Source organism: Pipistrellus hanaki (assembly GCF_964339955.1).
Source record: "Pipistrellus hanaki genome assembly, chromosome: 3".
Lineage (NCBI taxonomy): Eukaryota > Metazoa > Chordata > Mammalia > Chiroptera > Vespertilionidae > Pipistrellus > Pipistrellus hanaki.
The window spans coordinates 169,313,776-169,331,004 of record NC_140505.1 but is presented as its reverse complement, the minus strand read 5'-3'; the positions used below and the strand labels follow the sequence as shown (position 1 = coordinate 169,331,004).

The 17,229-nt window shown below is 36.1% G+C and overlaps 1 protein-coding gene across 18 annotated transcripts in view; it reads left to right on the top strand.

Annotated features, from left to right (window-relative positions):
- Window positions 1-17,229, top strand: part of RIMKLB (ribosomal modification protein rimK like family member B) — a 35,138-nt gene that overhangs the window by 17,629 nt on the left and 280 nt on the right. For 5 of the 18 annotated variants that reach the window (XR_014794516.1, XR_014794524.1, XR_014794529.1 and 2 more), the window contains exons 3-9: window positions 727-957; window positions 2,934-3,020; window positions 4,431-4,634; window positions 9,319-13,174; window positions 13,663-13,876; window positions 15,318-16,044; window positions 16,512-16,669. Coding sequence is in view for 1 of the 18 variants with exons in the window: in XM_084878037.1 (XP_084734163.1) it covers window positions 727-957; window positions 2,934-3,020; window positions 4,431-4,634; window positions 9,319-9,782 (986 nt within the window). In the remaining 17 variants the exon portion in view is untranslated. Of the gene's footprint in view, window positions 1-726; window positions 958-2,933; window positions 3,021-4,430; window positions 4,635-9,318; window positions 13,352-13,662; window positions 13,877-15,317; window positions 16,045-16,511; window positions 16,670-17,229 lie in introns of those variants that run through there. The other 13 variants (XR_014794517.1, XR_014794528.1, XR_014794526.1 and 10 more) reach the window with 11 other exon arrangements.

Below are 17,229 nucleotides of genomic sequence, written 5' to 3'. Positions count from 1 at the left end.
CATAATACAGAGAATTACGGGGAGCAAAATGTTAACGTTCTCTATTCTACCTTTCTCTTCCTGCCTTGCCATCCACTCACACTCAGAGATAGCCATTTATATCATTTATCTTTTCATCCATTTTCTATGCATATGCAAACACAGATAAAACTTATTCTCAGATTTTCTTTTTTTTTTTTTTTTTAAGTTCAGCTCTGGAAATTTTCTATTTTTGAACATGATTATAACTGTTTTTAATGGCTATGTTGTATTTCTTTGTATCTATTTTTTATTTTCTGTTAATCCTCATCCAAGAATATTTTTCCATTGATTTTTAGAGAGTGAAAGGGAGCAGGAGAGACAGAGATAGAAACATCAATATGAGAGACATATCGATTGGTTGCCACACACACACACACACACACACACACACACACACACACACACACACTAGGGCTGGGGATTGAGCTGGCAACTGAGGTATGTGCCCTTGACTGGAATTGAACCTGCGACCCTTCAGTCCTGGCTTGGGCATATTTCTTTGTATTGACACCTACAATTATTTATTTAACCAGTGAAATTTTTCTCATTAAAATTTCTTTATAAAGAAATATAATTTAAGGTGACATGTCTCTGTCCCAATGATATATTAACAACATAGTACATTTAGTTTTGTGACTCGAGCTGTCCTTGTATTTTATTGTTTATTTCATTTTCACGGTTTTGATCTGTTCCTGTATATTTCAGGTTTGCGGATCAATGGAGAATTAATTACTGCCTATCCTCAGGTGGTGGTAGTGAGAGTACCAACCCCTTGGGTGCAAAGTGATAGTGACATCACTGTTTTACGCCACCTAGAGAAGATGGGATGCCGGTTGATGAACCGACCTCAAGCGATCCTGAACTGTGTGAATAAGTTCTGGACCTTTCAAGAGTTGGCTGGCCATGGTGTTCCTCTGCCCGATACTTTCTCTTATGGTGAGTTAACTAATAAGAATTTATAGTCTTAAGTTTTAGAGAACTGATAGTTTTGAAAGCCATATTAAACTAACAGGGTTATGCGAGATAAAGGAAATATGTAAACATGAAAGAAATTCAGAAAACTTTGCTTGGAAAGGGCCAGATAGTCAATTTGTGACTCTCTGTAATGCTGCTGTTGTGTGAAAGCTGCTATAAAAAATGCTTAACTAAGCGTAGCTGTGTTCCAATAAAACTTGATTACAAAAAAGAAAGCAGTGGGCCAATTTGTATCATAGGCTCCAGTTTGCCAGCCTTTGTGGTAAAAGATAATAGACTTGATGACATCTCTGTTTAATTTCTATTTATCTTCATTTCCATTTTCATGGTAATTCTTCATAAATACTTTCTTGTTTTTTAAGAAAATGATACTACACCAGGCATACTTTAAACTAGTGCTTCTAAAACTATCCGTGGTAAAGGATCTTTTTTGTTCTTTTAAAGACCAGTTTGCTGTACATCAATGCCCTTATAAAGTACAATATAAATATCACAGCAATGCCAACTTTCTATAAAAGCTTTTAGTGCTTCCTCTTTTTGTATTTATCTGGTCACCTATCAATAGCAAAGAAGTTACTAATTGGGCACAGGTTACTAGACCACACTGTGAGTAGCACTGCTATAAATAATATTGTTGATATATTTTCTTTCTTTCCTGTTTTTCTAGTTTGGAAAGGTTAAGTCAGTCTCGTTTTTCACAAGATATTTTTCCAAATAAATGTCCAGTAGAATGGTAGGAGAGTTAACGAGGCTTTAAAAAGAAAGCCCTGTTCTCTTCTTATTTTTAATGTTTTAAAGAAGGAAACGCTTCAGGTCTACATAATATGTGATACAGTTGCTGTTTTTAGCAGTTGCACAAGAAGAGGCAAAATGAATAGTTTGAGAATTCTGTCTTTCTGATGTTTATATTATGGCTCTATAATTCTAATTTTAAGAGAGTGAAAATAAGGAAAAGGCTAACCAACTGAAATATTACCGATGCTCTGATGTTGAAGGCTTCATATTTGGGCATGGATCACCTTAATTTTTCTAAGCTGTTAATTTATGATATTGCAGTTAATAATCTTTTTCCTATTTCAGTTTTTCTATATCATCATGTTATTTTTTTTTTTTTACAACTACAATCATTTTTATTTTTTATTTTTTTGCTTTAATCTTGCTATTGTATCATTTGTTCCTTGGCAATATAAACAGTAAGAAGCATGACTTAAAACATTGGTACTGAGTAGTTAGTGTAAAAAGAACTCTGATTAATTAATTAATAAGAGGTAAGAAAAATTAATTTGTGTGTTTGAGACAGAAAGTGTGTGTACATATGCATACTGCATCTTCAGCCTTGGATAAGTCTTCTCAACTCTTTCTTCTGGTTCTTATCCAAACAGGGAACTGCATATACTAAAGTAGGTCTTGAGATTTCAGTTATTTGTATAGTGGAAAAATAAGGGATAAAAATATGAAAAGCCCTAACCAGTTTGGCTCAGTGGATAGAAGGGTCCCAGGTTGAATTCTGGTCAGGGGCATGTTCTGTGGTTGTGGGCTCATCCTCAGTAGGGGTGTGTAGGAGGCAGCTGATGGATGTTTCTCTCTGATCAATGTTTCTAACTCTATCCCTCTTCCTTCCTCTCCTTAAAAAAATCAATAAAATATACATTTTTTAAAATATGAAAGATGGTATAGAATTGAGAAACATTGTTTTAATGAAGTTTACTTAATTTTTTTTAGGTTGGATATTAGACTATTTATAGTTTAAGATAGCTCTTACCCATTTTAAAAGGTGTGGTTGTTTTAAACAGATATTTAACTGTACTTTTAACTGTTATTACTTTATCATGAGGTTCTTAACTTCTACCTTCCTTGTGTTGATATTAGTGTAGATAAAATTTGTCACACCCTGCATCTATTGATGATGTTTTTAAAAATTTTTGTGCTCAAATCAGGTGGTCATGAGAATTTTTCTAAGATGATTGATGAAGCAGAAGTACTGGAGTTCCCAATGGTAGTGAAGAATACACGAGGTCATAGAGGTGTGTATATTGTTGCTATGGTAACATAATTTTGACATTTACTTTTTATAAGGGTGATTGATTATATAGTAGATGTTTTTTCTCAATCTTATCTAAGCAGTTATTTATTTATTTATTTTTTTGTCTTTGCTCATGGTTATTGACTAGGTAGTAAGTAGTCTTGTCAACTCAAATGCATAGCTTTTGAAGCAGGGCTTCTGAAGAAAAATTAGAGGGAAATTATTAGGTGCATGGTACCTCAAACTTATAGAAGGCTACTGTGAGTTGTTTAGCTTGGCTTGAAACTATTTCTATTCATTTAGTGATTATCCTAGAGATTTTAAGACACATACTTAATTAGATTGAGTCCCAAGTTAATACCTTTGTCTTAATCAAGAGTTCAGGGACTTTCATGGACTCCAATCATTCTCCTTCCCAATTTATGTAGATTGAAGAATTAAATGTATAAGGCAAAAATAGAAGACAGTGTATAAAAATATCTTAATGACTTTAGATTAAGAAGATTTCTTACGGCATAAAATGATTCATAAAATCCAAGGACTTCATTCACAAGGATGAGTGCCTTGATGGGGATAACTGGGTCAGGGGTCAGCTGGGACTCTTGACTGCAATATTCATATTGGGCTACTCCATTGTGGCAGCCAAGAAATATGGGCTTCCACAGTGAATGCTCCAAAGAAGCGGCATGAGTTTTTATGAAATGGTCTCAAAAGTCATACAGAATTGCTTCTGCTATATTCTGTAGGTTGAAGCAATCAAAAGTCCTCCTAAATTCAGAGGGATGGGACATAGATTCCCCCTCTTCTTGATGGAAGGAATGTTAAATGATTTATAACTATGTTTCTAAAAATTTGCAAATAAAGCAATGGAATGGACTAGAGAATTTAGAAACCAAAGTTAAGTATGTAGTGACATACTGCTATTTTAATATACAAAGTGAGCAAAAGTAGGTTTGAGTACATGAAACATAGTTCATAAAGATATTATAATAATCATAACCTGCATATCTTTTTCATATGAACAACTATTAGCCTACTTTTGCACAAACCTGTATACAAATTAATGACATGTTTTAATTTAGAGGAAAATGTTTTGCTAATAAGTGAGTGGCATTATTGGCTAACCTGGAGGAATAAAATTTTATATCTCTTCCTCACAACATATACTGAAATAAATTCTAGATTACTGTAAGATTTTGGATAGAGATTGAGACTCATAGATGGTGATTATTAACTTTTTTATGTACAATTTTGCATTGTCTTATTAATTGTAACTATATTACTTTGGTTAAAAAGCAATTGGTTTTGAAAGAACAGACTGGGACACAAGAAGATGGAGGCTGTAGATTATCAATCAACCTACCCACAGATTGACGACTTACACATATTTTTTATTCTTTTTCAATCACAGGTAAAGCTGTTTTCTTGGCTCGAGATAAGCACCATTTGGCTGATCTAAGCCATCTTATTCGCCATGAAGCTCCATACCTGTTCCAGAAGTATGTTAAAGAGTCTCATGGACGGGATGTACGTGTCATTGTTGTGGGAGGCCGTGTGGTTGGCACCATGTTACGTTGTTCCACAGATGGGAGGATGCAAAGCAACTGCTCACTAGGTAAAAATGATGCAGGTGTCTTTATAGTTTATAAAGTAATATTATGGCTTGTCCAATGAGTATTTGTATGTAACTATAGATTTTTACTTAATAAGTTGAAAAACACATTATTTTTCACATCTAAGTATGATTAATAGAATATGACTATAATACATATACTTTTGAGGTTTTTTTTTTTTTCTTTCTTTTTTTTCTTTTTCCAGAAATGAGATTGGATTTCTCTGAGTCATGAATTTATTTTCACTCAGGCTCAATTTGTAACTCAATGCATACATGTATGAAATGGCTGATTAGATTTAAGGATACCCTTTTTTATATATATATATATATTTTATAATTGGAATTTATTTAAGATAGATGTATCCTAATTCCTTTATTTTATCTATTGTTCCAAACAAGATAGCTGATTTTGATTTATCTAAATGTGTATTTTCTGAGATCTTTTATTGTTGAAATGCCACAGAATTTAGTCTGAGTTTTTTTTCTTTGTTTATTTCACTTTCTTGGTAAATTTATCTCGCTTCTGGTTTTAGGTACTATCTATATGTTAATACTCTCAAATTTATATCTCTATTTTAGGCTTTCTCCTTGAACTCCAGGCACATATAAATAACTGCCTACTCAGTATCTCCGTGTAGATGTCTAACAGATATTTATTTGTTTGTTTATTTATTTATTTATTTTTTTTAAATATATTTTTTTAAATATATTTTTTATTTATTTTGTACAGAGAGGAAGGGAGAGAGATAGAGAGTTAAAAACATCGATGAGAGAGAATCATCGATCAGCTGCCTCTTGCACACCCCCTACTGGGGATATGCCCGCAATCACCGTACATGCCCTTGACCGGAATCGAACCTGGGACCCTTCAGTCCCCAAGCCGACGCTCTATCCATTGAGCCAAACCGGTCTCGGCTGTTTGTTTATTTATTTATTGCCTTGTTGAAACAAGGCCACCAAAAATTTTGGTTGCCTCAAAAATAAATAAATAAATAAATTGGGAGAGAGAAAGAGATTATAGACATTTAATTTTAACATGTCCAGAACTGAGCTGCTGATCTAAATCTTCCTCTTACTTGTGTTCCATATCCAGTTACCATTTAATGGCAATTCTACCTTTCCAGTTTATACCAATATCCTTAGAGTCACTTTGTTCTCTCTCCTCTCCCCTTTTCTGTTTTCCAAATTAATAATAACTGGTTGTCCCAGAACTCTTTATTGAATAGTCTGTTTATTACTGATTTGTAATGCCACCTATTTTATTTATTGAATTTCCATATATGTATTGTTTTGTTGCAGCACCCTCTTTTCAGATGCTATTCTTTCCCTGTATGAGTGAATATCAATCTTAGTTCTTTTGGTATTATGCCTACGTATCTGATAGAGCAAGAGCCATACTATCTTGTTCTTCAGAATTGAGTACCCTTATTATTTTATCCCCTGAGAGGCCTTTTTTTTATGATGAATATTCTCTCATATTCAGTACTAATTGTTGAAGCAGCATTTTGTATATAGCAATGAACAGAATAGATAAAAATCACTGCTTTCATGGGTGTTGTGTTCCAGTGTTTTGCTGAAAACGTTTAATAGTTTTAGTTGTAGACCATATTAGAATATCTCTTATGTTTCAAAATTCTTATATAGTACTTATATGATCTATTCCTAGGTAGTCTTTAAAAAACACACAACCATTTAGAGTTGATTGTACCTGTATCACAAGAATCGTTACCACTGTTTACTCCCCAACTTTAACTTCCCATATCTTGAGGTCTCTCTTCTTAATCATTTTCTGTTATGTTAATATCTTTTCTTGATTATTTTCCCTGGTAGTTGGTGTGAGTGATAGATATACCCCCTCTTGTGTCTTTCTTATTGTTTGAGATTGGATTCTTAGATTCCAAGAGTCAATTTTCTTTTTCTTTTTTTTTCTTTTTTTATATTTTATTGATTTTTCACAGAGAGGAAGAGAGAGGGATAGAGAGTTAGAAACATCGATGAGAGAGAATCATCGATCAGCTGCCTCTTACACACCCCTCACTGGGAATGTGCCCGCAACCAAGGTACATGCCCTTGCCAGAAATCGAACCCGGGACCTTTCAGTCCGCAGGCTGACGCTCTATCCACTGAGCCAAACCGGTCCCAGCCCAAGAGTCAATTTTCAATTCTACTGCTTTATAGGTTACCCTAGAGGCCTGGTACACAAAATTTGTGTCCCTCAGCCCAGCCTGTACTCTCTACAATATGGCACCCCTTGAGGGGGATATCCCTCTCACAATCCAGGACTGCTGGCTCCCAACTGCTCGCCTGCCTGCCTTTCTGATTGCCCCTAACCGCTTCTGCCTGCCAGCCTGATCACTCCCTAACCACTCCCCTGACAACCTGATTTATGCCTAACTGCTTCCTGCCAGCCTGATTGCCCCTAACTGCCCTCACCTACAGGCATGGTCACCCCTAACTGCCCTCCTCTGTAGGCCTGGTCCCTCCACGCCAACCTCTCTCCCCTGCAGGCCTGGGTCCCCTTCAACTGCCCTTCCCTGCAGACCCAGTTCCCCCAACTTCCCTCCTCTGCAGGCCTGGTCCCCCCCCAAGTGTCCTCCCCTGCAGGCTTGATCGCCCCCAACTGCCCTCCCTTGCAGGCCTGGTCCCTCCCAACTGCCCTCCCCTGCTGGCCATCTTATGGCAGCCATCTTGTTGTCCACATGGGGGCAGGATCTTTGATCACAAAAGGGCAGCCATCTTGTGTGCTGGAGTGATGGTCAATTTGCATATTATTATTTTATTACATAGGATAGAGGCCAGGTACACAGGTGGGGGCCAGTTGGTTTGCCACCAGGTCTGGGTGGGAGTATGGAGTGGCCTGGGCAAGGGGCCTGTGGTGGTTTGCAGGCTGGCCATGCCCCCCAGTGACCCAAGCGGAGGCCCTGGGATCTGGGATTTATTTATCTTCTATAATTGAAACTTTGTAGCCTTAAGTGGTGCTGCAGAAAGCTTGGCTTCATCCATCGTCGGGGGCAACTCAAGCCTTCTGCTTTCTCAAGCTCCATGGCTGCTGCCATTTTTGTTGGGATTTATTTATCTGCTATAATTGAAACTTTGTAGCCCTCCAGGGTGTGTGGAAAGCTTGGCTTCCTCCATTGCTGGGGAAACACAAGCCTCCTGTTCACTCTGTGGCCGTAGCCATCTTGGTTGGGTTAATTTGCATACTCTCTCTTGATCGGCTGGTGGGCGTGGCTTGTGGGTGTAGTGGAGTGATGTTTAATTTGTGTATTGCTCTTTTATTAGATAGGAGGATTGTTACAGTTGAATGGCCAAATTGTGTTGTGTTTATTTATTTAGGTAAATCTCTCTAAGTTGTGTCTTTTTTTTTTTTTTTTTAGCTCAGATTTTTTTCAGAATTTATTTATTTATTGTTAATCCTCACCTGAGGATATTTTTCCATTTATTTTATTTTTTTAATATATTTTATTGATTTTGTACAGAGAGGAAGGGAGAGAGATAGAGAGTTAGAAACATCGATGAGAGAGAGTCATCGATCAGCTGCCTCTTGCACACCCCCTACTGGGGATGTGCCTGCAACCAAGGTACATGCCCTTGACCGGAATCGAAACCGGGACCTTTCAGTCCCAAGCCGACGCTCTATTCATTGAGCCAAACCAGTTTCGGCTCCATTGATTTTTTGAGAGAGGGTAAGGAAGGGGTAGAGACACAGAGAGAAACAAATTGATTGGTTGCCTCCTACACACACCCCAACCAGGGATTGAACCTGCAGCCCCTCCTATGCATGGGGCAACACTCAACCAACCTTATTATTTATTTATTTATTTTTGGATTGTTGTCCCATCATGCTCTGCTTTGGTGGTTTGGAGAAGAGGTCATTTAATTCATGGGGTAATGTGCCAAGTTCCTACTGAGGTACTTTAAAGAAGCCTTCCTATTTCCTTGACTCCCCTCCCTACTCTTTCAGCTTCAGTGACAGGGAGGTCTCAGCTTACTTATGCAGTTACTTTTTGACCTCTTTGGGATCTAAGACATTAGGCATATTCATGTAAGGTTGATGTCAGTTTTCCTCCTGTGGATACACAGTGCTATTGAGCCAAGCTCTTCTCAAAATTCTTTGCTGCCTAGTCCTTATCTCAGAGCTTCCTGAAGCTAGTCTCCAAATGAGAGAGTCTAACTCTAATTCCTTTCTCTCAGATGCCAGCAAACCTTAAGATTTCATTTATTTTCATTCAGCTCCCTTAAGCCCCGGAATCCTTTTGGCTGAGGAATGGGGATTATAGAAGAAGAGTGCCATGTTTAGGTTCCCTTTGTTGTAAGATTTTATCCTACCCTCCATCCATATTATGCATCTCTGCTGTTTTTGTCATAACTGTATTTATGCAAGAGTTCTGCTTGGTCTTCATTATTGCTAGTAAGGTAGGCTTCCGTGAAAGTTGAATGTCTTCTTCAGAATAAATAGCATATTGAAAAAGTATAAAATTAGGAATTCTCTGAGAGACTGGGTTAGAACGGGATTCCCTAAATGAAGGAAACTTAGATTTCAAAGTCCCAATTTTAAATGAGAAGAGCACCTTTGTTTTCACTACTGATTTACAAGAAAGGGCTAGCCTTAGAGGCCAGCTTTATTTTACTCCAGAAATTTATCATTTTGGTAACTTTTTTTTTCTTTCTTCTCTTTTGCCAGGTGGTGTGGGGATGATGTGCTCATTGAGTGAACAAGGGAAGCAGCTAGCCATCCAGGTGTCTAATATCCTGGGGATGGATGTGTGTGGCATTGACCTGTTGATGAAAGATGACGGCTCCTTCTGTGTCTGCGAGGCCAATGCAAATGTAGGTTTCATCGCCTTTGATAAGGCTTGTAATCTAGATGTAGCTGGTATCATAGCAGACTATGCCGCCTCCCTTCTGCCCTCTGGCCGGCTCACCCGGCGTATGTCCCTGCTCTCCGTGGTGTCCACGGCCAGTGAGACTAGTGAGCCGGAGCTGGGTCCCCCAGCCAGCACTGCTGTCGACAGCATGAGCGCAAGTTCCAGCTCTGTCGACAGCGACCCTGAAAGCACCGAGCGAGAACTGCTCACCAAGCTCCCAGGGGGCCTATTCAACATGAACCAGCTGCTAGCCAATGAAATTGAACTCCTGGTGGAGTGACTCCACCAGTAAATAATTAACCAACAAAACCCTGTAAAACTTTTCTTTTTTCTTCTTAATTTTTTTAACCAACTTGCAATGCTGTTCATGGAATATGCTCAGGAAGATGAGAGAAAATTGAGTAGGATTAGTTAGAAGAGAAGAAAGAGGGAGATAGTCAAGACCTCTGCTAGTAAGATGTTGCTGTCTTGCATTTACAAATGATACAGATAGGCTAGGCAGAAGAGGTGAGATACAGAAAAAATGTCAGGTTCTCATAGTTACCCTTTTAATTACTCAAAAATGTGCGTGTTCTCAGCCATAAAGAACATACAAAATTTTTTCATGGTTCCTTGCTTTTGTTTTGTACAGTTGGTATAAATTTCAGAGTAGCATAACTTCACATTGTGTGGCAAAGATTTATAATGGGTTTAGGAAAAACATCTATCTAAATTACAGGAATTTTTTTATACAAATCTGAAAATTCTGCCTTTACCATATTAACTAGCAGCTTTATATTCATAGTTTATGATGTCTTGAGGGGGCTCTTATTGGGATTTATTATTTCTGTTTTTAGTTTTTCCTTAATTTGAGTGGGAGGGCATTGTGAATATGATCCAATAAAGGTTTTTTAAATGACAAAATTGGCATGTTTGCATGATAAAAGGGAAATGAACAGTATTGCAATGTCTGGTACACAAAATATCATTACTCCAATGTAGATAAAATTACACTAGTTTAAAATATGTGCATTGACTTGTATTTGTTAGTGTTTTGGTCTTTTTTGAAAGATATATGCTCTGTTAATGTTGCATTTTTTAAAACATCATACTCTAACATTCCCTGATCTATGCCTGCATCTTTAACAATGGCCAAAGTGAAGGAAATGCTACCTTTTTTGTTAACAAGACACTGTCTTCAAACATGTGCATTGAAAGCCTTTTATTTTTGCTCCCCTTTTTTTCTTTTGGTGGTTGGGCATTTAAAGAATAAGGACAAGGAAAAATATTTTGGGTGGCAAATCAAGGGCCTATTCTTAAGCATAAGCTGAAGTGACTTCTAATTTTTCAGCATTATATTGCATTTTTCACACTTTAAGTGGGACTATATATGTGTGTGTGCACGCATGCATGTGTATGTGTTTTGTTTTTTGTTTACACCAACCAGTCAAAAAGGGTAGATTCTAGAAAATGGAGCATGGTGGGAAACACTTTTTTTTTTAACTTTAAAAAGCAGATTAAAGTTTTCATAACTGTACTACACTAGGGTAGAGGTACTCACCTAAAAATATAAGGAAAATAGATGCTTCTTAGGCCTTTTGTGTATATGTTGTTTGTTTTTTTTTTTTTTTTCTTTGTTTCTGGACTGTTCAGTGTATGATTTATTTAAGGCTACATGCTTTTTTCTTCAATGCTTCTGACTGTATGTTTTCTCCTATTTACACATAGGTTTTGGGGTAGGGTAGACTGGGCGTTTTTGTTTGGGGACTTAGCAGCAGTATTGAGTCTCTTTGTAGCCCTACTCTGAAACCTTCAGTACTCTCCACCATTTATATTCCTTTCTTTCTGGATTTATAAAAGCCCCCAAACTGCATATAATATGAGCCTTTACAACCTGGGTAGAACTATGCCAGTGATGGTTATGAAGGAGTGTTAAGAAATGGAGGTGCTCCAGAGCTCAACGTAATTTTTTTTTAAGCAGCAAGTTCCATCTCCCTACTATCCTTTGAAGCTTTTACCCAAGTCCTTTCTTGCCTCTCCAGTGCTTTTTTCCCTTCAGATGGACCTTAAACTTAATTTCTTGGACACTACTATAGAGACTTCGAGGCAATAATAAAAGACCAGTATTAACCAGCTCTAATGATCTTACAGAACGATCATGCTTACTTGTACAGTTTTCCCCAGTTTTAAAAAGGAATGTAATAAAAAAATTTTTCCATAGAATTAAATAATTTTGAAATTGAATGAAAGGTTGATTGTTGACAAATAGAATAGTGCTTCTACACTGTGCAGTGTTTCATTTCACCTGAAAAATATATTCATAAGAGGAGTTTCTAATTTATTTTAGGATCTTCTAATCTCATCTAGAAGAATTTGACTTGCACAGGGTTATTTTGGGACTTACATATATAAGTACCCCTGACTCACTAACAGAAAGAAATACTTGATACTTCTTTCACTGAATGACCATACTTTGGAGGATGTATCATATTTGGGATAAATAAATGAGGGAGAAAGAACTGCTTAATTAAATCATCATTCATATGTTTGTGTAGACATCATCTGGTTGCCACCTAAATTATGTTACATATATTTTAAATAGTTACATATCACGTATATAGATAAATAAATTTTAAAACACAAATGCCCTCTCTATTTGATAACGAACTCAAGGTTTGTGTCGGGTGGAATAAGGCACCAGGAAAAATGTAGGTATCTTTTTTAAAATTTTTACCAAATTAACCAATTATAAAAAATGTCAGATTATTTCACCTTTGGTTTTATTCAGTATTCATCTTTTATGCATTCACATTATATTAAAACATAGTTTTACCAACCTATTTCTAGATTACACACTCTCATGTTTGAATGAAAAGGGAAGAAATGGTCATCTTAGACTTTAAAAACATGAATATTTTCTTGAATTTCTTCAAAAATTAAGGTGAAGGATATGAGCAAATTATTCTGGAAGAACCCAAATGAAAACAACCCATATATTTAAGTGAAAGTTAAATATATTTTCATATTGTTTAATAACTTTTGTTTATTAATCTTTATTGCTATTATGAGGTAAAATGTATTTATTAAATATGTATAATCATCATGCCAAAATTTGAATTACTGTAAAATTATTGTATATTATTAAAATTGTAATTCTGAATTGTATTTTAAAAGTAATTATTTCTTATATTGTTTTTATGTTACTCATGATGACAACTGGACTATATATACATACATACACATATATAAATATGAACTATTCCATTTAAAATTTTTAATAGTTTTTTGTGTGTGTGTGTGTGCGCCTAAAATTGGTCATTTCTGCTGACTTTCACTCCACTGAACTTTAAAACTTTTCTGTATGTGCTATCAATAAGAAATTATCCTGGGACATCATAAAAATCCATCAAGAGACTTGCTTTCATCAAGCACTTTATCAGACTTTTGAAAAATGATTGAAGGCATTGAACGAAGTAATTGACTTTCAAAATCATCTCTTTTTCTCAAGAAGAAAATGGAAAAACAAATTCTCTTCATTCAGTGAGCCCCCAGTTTGGGGTTTGGGAGCCTAGAGACATTGTGAAATCAAATCAAATCTTATTTTCTCCTGGCTCACTCTTTTTGAGAAGGTTAATGGGCTATATGGCTGGTGAGACACGATCCCCTCCTAAGAAAATGTAGGTGCTCAGACAGGTAACCTCTGCTGCTACTGTTTTATTTGTTCGTTTGTTTGTTTGTTTGTTTAATTTTATTTAAAATTTGTTTTTGTTGTACTAGGAATTTTTAAATGTAATATATCACTGGATTTATAACCAGGTTTATTGCTTTTTTTCTTTTTATTAAAAAACAACAACAAAGTTTTATTTAAAATACATTTAGGCGCCTTTGAAGCTTGGATTTTGGAATGTTTCAGTAGTGGACAGAAATCTGCTGTTGGAATCTTCTAGTCCTCCAGGTTTAATTTGAAGTTTTTAGTTTTGTTTTGAATTTTTGTGTGGTATTTTATTTCCTTTATATCAAAGCCCTTTACCATGATGTTTTGGGGTGGCTGCCTAACACTAGTGAAAATGCTTTCTATATTAATGAAAATTTGGTGTTTGAAATTCCTTAATGTTTTGTATTTTTAAAATTGTTTTTAAAGAAATATTCTAACTGCTTTTACTGTTACTGTTCTTTGCCAGCCTTTTCAGGAGCCAAAAAAAATCAAAAACAAACAAACAAAAAAATACCCAGAGAAAAACTTTCCTTCTTCCCCCTTCCTGATGATGAGTGAGAAGTATTGAGAACTTTCGGGGTCAGTGCCCTTCTAAACTCCCCTTCCCCCAATAATGCAGCTGTGTAATGAATGGTAAATGCAGCGGTTTGGATTCAGGCACACCCCCTGCCTGCTTGCAGGTAATTTGACTCTTTATCCTTTCTTTTCCATCACAAGGCTAACTACTTTCCTTTTTAAAAGTTTCTTTATGTGCTTTCAAGGTAACCATGGGTTTGTCATAGCTCTCATTAAAAAAAAAAAAAAAAAAAATGCATAACTTTAGCAAATAATTTGATTAAAGAACATTGGGGATACAATTTGAATTGGTTGGGATGAACTCAGGACTTTCATTGGGGATGTGCATACAGATAACTCCATTCCTTGCATTTATGTATATAATTACTTCAGAGCGTGACTTTTTGGCTTTGTTTTTTTGTTTTGGGTTTGTTTGTTTCTTCCATTGTGCTACTCTGGCTTAAGCTTTTTCAGGGGTTGGTGTTCCGAGTACACAGTGAGCTCACAGTATAAAGACATCAATTAGGAGTTGACAGGTATGGAAAACTAGAGTTTTGAAAAGGTAAACTTAGGCTGTAGATTATATGTATGGTAAAAATTCACCATAGCATTTAGTTGACCCAAGTACTTCTCTTTCTGTGACATCATAAAAGTGAAAGGGAATGATGAGACAACGGTAGCAGGAAGAACTGTTAAGAGCAGCATAATTTCAGATCTAATTTATTATTTCAGACAGTAGTGTTAACAAAAATAGATGTGAATAACTTGAGATTATCATAAAATAATGGTTCATTCATTTAAAAATTACAGGTTTGAATAGATTGGAGGGCATTTCTGAAGCACATGATTGCTAAGTAGATAAACAAAGGCCATAAAGTTAGTGGCAGGAATAGGAATACAACTTACCCATTTTAATACCCTTCCTGTTTTTTAGTACACTGTCCCTTTCTCTGTGTGCCCTAATCCAATATTTGAGTTACCATTTTGGGAGATAATCCTCTTCCTAATAGGTAGAATTTTAGTGACACTAGTCAGGACCTTTTCAAGATATACTTCTATGTAATTTTGTCCTGTGGCTTTATATGTCCTGTCCAAAGAGACTGCCCAACAAATCTCTATACTTAGTAGGAAATCCTGGCTTATACAGCTGAAGATATAAATCGTTAACTTGTTGTGCTTTATTTCACTCATATAAAGAACAGAAACTTCCATAAGCATTTTAAGACAAAAACACTTTTCTGAGAACAGAAGTTTACTAACGAAAGAATCCCAGGTGCACTCCTTTTGAAAATTTATGATGTATGCTAAAAAAGGCTTGTATAGGAGAACCTTGTTCTCCTGTTAATAAGAATGGCCAGCTTTAGAATGTGTGGAATAGGATTGCATGAAACGGAGAATTTGGCAGCCTTCATTCTGCTGCCTCCATGAAGATCACTGACTTGATAAGAATGATCTTGCTTTTAGGGTTTACCATAATCACTAGGTGGGCCTTATATAGCATATATGCCTGGCTGCTATGGTGGGGTTTGGGAACATGAGGGGTGGGGTGAATTGTTGTTGTTTTAGGTTTCAGTCAGACAGACATCCCTGTGCCCCAGTTCCCAGAAGCACAGCAGGCCTGTAGGATCATCCGTGGGAACGGCGCAGTCCTGACATCACCAACTCTCCTGCTCAGGCTCATCCCATATACAGAGGTCAAAAGGGTGGGGTTTGAGATGGGGGAAGGAAAAGAAAGTAGAAACTGTCACGTTAGTGCTACTGTTGGCTAGCCTTTGGTGCTTATGTGTTTTATTTTTTTTAAGTTAGGAAAACTACATATTTTTATTTTGGGGTAAAGGTAGTGGGAGGTTGGAACAATAACAAGCATTTACTGGTATTACTAGTTCATTATTGAACACTGTTCTTTAGTAGCTAATACAGAGTAAATTTGAAACCTAGATCCACAATGACAGAATGGGAATAGAAATGAATTTCAGGATTTTAACAAACAGAAAACATTAATGTGGTATTAATTTCTAATTCTACAACTGCTGTTACATTTGTTAATCTGTCATGCTTTTTTTGTCCTAATTCTTTTATGTATGTATACAGTTTGAGGAATTGTGCACTTGTGGTCAGTTCTTTTAAAAGGACTTATGAATTTATTACTCTTTTGCAAAAAAAGTATTCCCAATGCTTATATGGGCATACAAATGCTACCTTATTTTAAATGTAGGTGGCGTATGTGTTCGTGTTTTAATGTATTCAGAGACATTGGGCAATAAGCAGTCCAGAACATTGAGAACTCAAGCAGGTAAAGCACTTAATACCCTTAGTTTCTAGAATTACTTTTAAAAACTCCTTTATTATTGCATCTTCCACAATTCTTTTGGTAGTCTCTGAGCTGAACATTTGCAGGAGTTGTAGACTAGCTAACATTTTAAGTTATGCATTTATTCATAAAATTAAAGGGATAGGTGGAGGAAAGTATAACAGAAAAGAAATAGCTCCTTGAGATGGCAAGTGTTGTGTCTAAATCTTTGCACCTTTTTAATTTTCGTTTTTTATTTTCGCAGCTTAGCGTGAATGAACATTGATCATACATTGTTTGATTTCCAAAATTGGGATTTTTTTGTTGTCTTGGATTTTGGCGGGGAGGTCTTGGGGGAAACAGTGGGGAAGTTTGTGCACAGGTGAAAATATGAAATGTTTAATGAAGGAATTTTTCTGTTTAATCTGAATAGTAAGCAAGAACTTTTTCTGTATACCCTTCTGCTGCAGCAGAGAAATAGCTGGTAGGTGGCAGCAGAAGAAAGAATTGTTCAGATTGATGGCTACTGACAAAATCTGCATAGAAGAGACAGAGCATGTCTACCAAGTCAAGTAAAGCTGGCAAAAAATGGAAACTGGACTAAGATTTCTAGATTTAACTCTAAATGGTAAGTCATTTTCAATTAAGAATGTATTTTCAAGTACCAGTGTTTTAAGTCCCTGTGATGTGTAATCATAAATGCCAATAGGTTGTTGCGTTAGGATGAATTTCTTCTACTTTGAAAAAAATTGAGCTTTATTTAAAATTAGGGATTTATCTCTAGTTAATCAATATATGTAAACCCTGTTTTCAGTTTTAAGTAAAATTGATGGCTACATTTTAAAGATATTTAAAGAGGAGAGGGAAGAGAGAGAAGCATCAATCAGAAGCATCTCCTGACAGGATCCGCATCCTGGGTATGTGCTCTGATTGGGAATCAAACCTGCCATCTTTTGGTGTTTGGGACAGTGCTCCAACAAACAGAGCCATACTGGCCAGGGCACGCTTTTACTTTTAATGATAAGAACATTAAATATCTTCCACCTCAGAATCAGAGTATATCTTTTCCAGCTGAGGTCACCAAGGTAAAGTTTAGTAATAAAAAAAAAATGGTTGTGAATGTGTGTGTGTGTGTGTGTGTGTGTGTGTGTGTGTGGTTTGTTTTTGTTTGTTTTTTGTAATCTAAAC